Source organism: Psittacula echo (genome assembly GCF_963264785.1).
Source record: "Psittacula echo genome assembly, chromosome: 2".
In the NCBI taxonomy this organism is placed as follows: domain Eukaryota; kingdom Metazoa; phylum Chordata; class Aves; order Psittaciformes; family Psittacidae; genus Psittacula; species Psittacula echo.
Genome location: NC_137737.1, coordinates 36,109,807 through 36,115,426, shown reverse-complemented (window position 1 = coordinate 36,115,426; position 5,620 = coordinate 36,109,807). Strand labels below are relative to the sequence as shown.

The following is a 5,620-nucleotide window of genomic DNA, read 5'->3' as shown; positions in this document are numbered from 1 at the left end:
AGTTGCATTTAGCTTTAGTAGTTACTGCTCCAGAACCAAAGAAATAGCCCAGAGAGCTGTCTACTTTTCCTTCTATACCAGCTGGTCTGAAAAAAGCTATTATCGGCATACACAAACCTTGTCCTGTATACACTGATCTTTCTCCTAGGACAATCTTCTGTCTTTTTGCACACAGCAACTTAGAACAGTGACTTTGCAGTGTTTCCCAGTTTTGGAAGTATTTCTAAATACTTCAAATGCAGACCTCAAAGACTCAATTTCAGCCAACTGATGATGGACTTAGGTGTCTTAATTACCTTTCCTGGGTTGTGTGATGCATCCCCAGGTCTGAAGACCACAGGCAGAAAGCCATGGATGCTTCCTGAGACTAGTTAGAAATTCACTCTCATCTTCTATGACAAACAGTGTGTGTAATACTTGTTCCTATCTAAAGATCCAGTGTTCAATTGTTTTAGGATGAATAGGAAAACAATACTGTCATTTAGGGCTGAATATAAATTAGGTTTTTTGCTAGAAAGGAGCTAGTAATTTTAATTACTGATGTAGATCTGAAAAAGAAAATCTGTAGCTTAAAACTGTAAATACAATATGGAAGGAATCACTTTTTTTTCAGCAAAAGATGGAAAAAGATTATAGTTTGTGCATATAATTTTGAACTGCAGTCCTCTGAGAAAAGAGTTCTTCACAGAACTCTATAAGCCTCAGTAAATGAGGACATCAGCAACTGGCACATTTAAGATTGTACCATTTCTAAACATGATCCTGCTCCTGCCGTTGTTACACAGCATAGATCTTGCTATTAATTAGTTTGAATGTGGGACAGCACTGCTGGGAGGAAGAAAGTGGCCTAAATAGCAAGGTCCAAATTTTATCTGTAGCTATCCGAGAAATACGGATGTCTTTTATTAACCCTTGCCACCTATGACATCCAGAAATAAATGCTGGACTTGTTGTACTCCTAATGGATTTTTGCATCTCATTAGGGAATAACATGGAAAGGGTGGGAGCACGCTGCAGAGAAAGAAGACAGCTGGCCAGAGAAGTTTCAGACAAACGTGAGGACATTCAGGTGCATGTCGCAGTGGCTTGGTTACTGCACGTTTGGAGAACGTGGTGGGATTCTCCTCCTCCTGCTCTCCAGAAGAACAATTTATTATTCTTACTGAATTGCACCAAGTACAGTAAATCCCCCATTCAGCCTCCATCATTTTTCCAAGCAATGCTTTTGGGAATGCTCCAACAGGACCTCCATTCTGTGTGAGCACTGGGGCTTTAGACGTGCAGAGATGACCACTGCTGGCAGTCACTGTGTGGCCATTCACCCCCTCCCCAGAATATAGCAAGTGTTTCAAGAACCTGATCGGAGGTATTCACAAGTCACGAAGCATTCATCTGAATTCAGCTGGAACAGCTGCCCACTGGGCAGACGGAGAAGGGGAATCTGAAAGCCCTGTTGAGACGATTTTCATGTCTCAGGCTGCTGCTGCATATGTGATAGGAGAAAGTCGCACATAAAATATCACAATAACTCAGTAGTGAGGCACTTCAGGCGTCTCTGGAGGCGAGTTTGGGCCACTCTTACATTACCGGTTGCGTGTGTCAGTGGTAGGTACCATCGCGGTCTCTGCCTTAAAGCCGCTGCCGCTCCTGCCGGCGCCCAAAGTTACCGCCGTAAACCCGTCCCCTGCACCTCAGGCCCGCGAAGATGCTCCCGGCTGCCCACTGCACCCTCTTCCCCGACTTCCCCCCCCCAACCCTGCCCTTCGCTATGGGACAAATATCGCTCTCCCCAAAGCCCAGCCCTTCCCGGCTGCGCAGGGGGCCGCAACGAGCCCCCCCGCTCTTCTGCTGTGGGGAACCCTGAGCTCCGCCGGGACGCGCGCTTCAGTGGCCTTTACTATCGTCACCACCGGGGAACCCAAACCCGCCCCCAGGGACAGCCGTGACCGACGCGGTGCCGACCGAAAAGGCACGGCTCCCCTCTGATACCCCATCACAGTCTCCCTGCCACGGGGCCCCTCTTTTCCCCATCCCTCCCCTTCCTTCGCTGCCACCGCCTTTGTGCTCGGCGCGGGGCAGCCCTGCGCCCGCCCCCGGGTGAGGCGTTGGGAGACGGTCCCTTACGCAGGAAAGTTCGGCGTCGGTTTCAAGGCTCCTCCCTCCCGGTGAAAGGCAGACTGCGGGGCGCCTGGAAACCGGTCGGAGGGAGAGCGGCGCGGCGCGGCGAAGCGAGGGGCGCGGGCTCGAGGGGCCGGCACAAATGGTCAGGCGGCGGCGGCGGCGGAGGCGGCGGCGGCGGTAGTCGGAGGCGGCGGCGGCTATAGTCGGAGGCGCGGCGGGCGCTGCCGCCGGAGCGGGCAGAGCTGCGCGCCGCAGCCGCGCGAGTGGCAGCCGGGGCTGTCCCGTCCCTGCCCGCCGCTCCCTTCATGAGTCGCAAGTTCGGGTCGGGAGGAGCAGCAGCGGCAGCGGTGGTGGGACGGTGGGAGCCCGACCGGGCAGGCGGCACCGACTGAGCATGGCCGAGCGGTGCGGGCCGGCGGCGACCGGCGGCGGGGCAGTTGGCGGAGGGCGGCGGGCGAACGGTGGTCGGTGCCCGCGGCTGCCGCCGCCACTGCCGGTGCTGCTGGTGCTGTGGGCGGCGGCGCTGCCGGCCGGAGGCCAGCCACCGGCGCCGCAAGACAACGGTGAGCGGGGCATCTCCATCCCAGACCACGGCTACTGCCAGCCAATCTCCATCCCGCTCTGCACAGACATCGCCTACAACCAGACCATCATGCCCAACCTGCTGGGCCACACCAACCAGGAGGACGCGGGACTGGAGGTGCACCAGTTCTACCCGCTAGTGAAGGTGCAGTGCTCGGCCGAGCTCAAGTTCTTCCTCTGCTCCATGTACGCTCCGGTGTGCACCGTGCTGGAGCAGGCCCTGCCACCCTGCCGCTCTCTCTGCGAGCGGGCCCGCCAGGGCTGCGAGGCCCTCATGAACAAGTTCGGCTTCCAGTGGCCCGACACGCTGCGCTGCGAGAAGTTCCCGGTGCACGGGGCGGGCGAGCTCTGCGTGGGGCAGAACGCCTCCGAGCGCGGCACCCCCACGCCCGCCCTCCGCCCCGAGAGCTGGACCAGCAACCCCCACCGCGGGGGCACCGGCGGCGGCACCGGGGGCGCGGGGCCCGGCGAGCCCCGCGGGCGCTTCTCTTGCCCGCGGGCGCTTAAGGTGCCCTCCTACCTGAACTACCGCTTCCTGGGGGAGAAGGACTGCGGGGCGCCCTGCGAGCCCGGCCGACTCTACGGCCTCATGTACTTCGGACCAGAGGAGCTGCGCTTCTCCCGCACCTGGATCGGCATCTGGTCTGTGCTCTGCTGTGCCTCCACCCTCTTCACCGTCCTCACCTACCTGGTGGACATGAAGCGGTTCAGCTACCCTGAGCGGCCCATCATCTTTCTCTCGGGCTGCTACACGGCAGTGGCCGTGGCCTACATCGCTGGCTTCCTTCTGGAGGAGAAGGTGGTCTGCAACGAGCGCTTTGCTGAGGACGGCTCCCGAACTGTGGCACAGGGCACAAAGCGGGAGGGCTGCACCATCCTCTTCATGATGCTCTACTTCTTCGGCATGGCCAGCTCCATCTGGTGGGTCATCCTCTCACTCACCTGGTTCCTGGCTGCCGGCATGAAGTGGGGCCATGAGGCCATTGAGGCCAACTCCCAGTACTTCCACCTGGCCGCCTGGGCTGTGCCAGCCATCAAGACCATAACTATCCTAGCACTGGGGCAGGTGGACGGGGATGTCCTCAGTGGTGTCTGCTTTGTGGGCATCAACAACGTGGATGCCCTGCGGGGCTTCGTACTGGCCCCCTTGTTTGTCTACCTGTTCATCGGCACCTCCTTCCTGCTGGCTGGCTTCGTGTCCCTCTTCAGGATCCGGACCATCATGAAGCATGACGGCACCAAGACAGAGAAGCTGGAGAAGCTCATGGTGAGGATAGGCATCTTCAGTGTCCTTTACACGGTGCCGGCCACCATTGTCATTGCCTGCTATTTTTACGAGCAAGCTTTTAGGGAACAGTGGGAGAGGAGCTGGGTCACGCAGAGCTGCAAGAGCTATGCCATCCCTTGTCCCAACAACCACAGCAGCCACCACCCGCCCATGAGCCCCGACTTCACTGTCTTTATGATCAAGTATCTCATGACCTTAATCGTGGGCATCACCTCGGGCTTCTGGATCTGGTCCGGGAAAACCCTGAACTCCTGGAGGAAGTTTTACACCAGGCTCACCAACAGCAAGCAGGGCGAGACCACCGTCTGAGACTACTGCTTGCCATGATGGGGGGGATGGCAGGCGGGAAGCTGGCTGGAGGACCGGGGCTCTGCCCTTTGTAAGCGGCTCCTTAGGCAGCCTGGGCAAACTTCGGGGACAGCCCCACGTCTGGGGCCGCCGGGCTTTGCCTTCCCCGCTCTGCTCGGGCGGTCTCCTATGGGAACTGAACGCATTGTCAGGTTGGGGGAGAGGGATGTAAATATCCTCTGTAAGATTTTGTAAGTATATTTGTATTTAAATTACAAAAATCTCCTTTTTTTTTTTTTTAATTATTTAGGACACTTTTAACCTGTTCGCGGATTTTGCTTCCTCGCCCCCTTCTCCCCCCTTTTTTTTTTAAAAGGAGGCGTTGGGTTTTTATTTCGTTACGCAGGATGAGAAGAACTGCCGGTAAGAGAAACCAAAACACCCCCTTTTTTCCCCCACACCGGCAGGTTTTGTAATGGCTTTGCTCGGAGTTGCATGTGCGGCAGCGGGGACCTGCCCGAAACCGCAGTCGGGGGCGCCGCCTGCCGCGAACTGGGTCCAGGCCGCGGGCCCGGCCTGCCCGAGGTATGTGGCGGCGGAGGTGGTGCTGAGGGACCGCAGCTTCTCGCCCGGCCCCGTGTCGGGGGGGACGGACCCCGCCTGCCCTCGCACGGCGGAGCCGGCGCGGGGACGGTGCTTCCCTTCGCCTCGCCTCGGCCCGCCGCGGCGGGGCCGAGCCCCCCTGACCCGGGCAGGAGCTTTTGGAGGGAGGGGAGGTAGAAGCCCTGGCCGGAGGTGTGCCCGCAGCGGGGGCCTCCCAGCAGTGCCCGGGGCGAGGGGCATTGCCCGCCAGCCGCTCTCTCACAATTTGGTAAGATTTACGTAAACGCAACACGTAGTTTGAGAGGAGTTGGCCTGTTCTGTCGTTAAGAGTTGAGGTTTAACACCGTCTGCACCTGTAGCATGCCTGATGGCTTAGGAGGTGGATGGGGAGGGACATGGGTGTACCGAACTTTACACTTCCTGTGGTGTTTTGTGTATTTTTAAGCCCACTTTTCGGTCGCAAGGCCGCGGCCGGTGCTCACCCTGACTCCCTGCGGGTGCTCCCAGCGTCTCCCGTCCCCGCCGGGCTGCGATTGGCCGGACTTAGGATCAGGAAATACGGGCTGGGTGAAAAGAGCTTCGACGGAATAAAATGCACCGTTCAGATTCTTCTCTTTCCCCCCTCCCCCTTTATCCGCCCCCCCCCCCCCCCTTAATTATATCCGTATGCTGGCTTTTTATTTGGGAAACATTGGAGCCATTGCCATTCCCCTGAAATTTTCATTCATTGGCATTTAA

General features: G+C 57.8%; 1 protein-coding gene across 1 annotated transcript; it reads left to right on the top strand.

Moving 5' to 3' along the window:
* Positions 1–2,515: 2,515 nt before the first annotated feature.
* FZD1 (frizzled class receptor 1) lies at positions 2,516–4,321 on the top strand (the record flags this gene model as incomplete). Its single annotated transcript, XM_080610221.1, has 1 exon — positions 2,516–4,321. The coding sequence occupies one exon, from the start codon at positions 2,516–2,518 to the stop codon at positions 4,298–4,300; it is 1,785 nt and encodes a 594-aa protein (XP_080466347.1). The 3' UTR covers positions 4,301–4,321.
* Between the last annotated feature and the right edge of the window lie 1,299 nt (positions 4,322–5,620).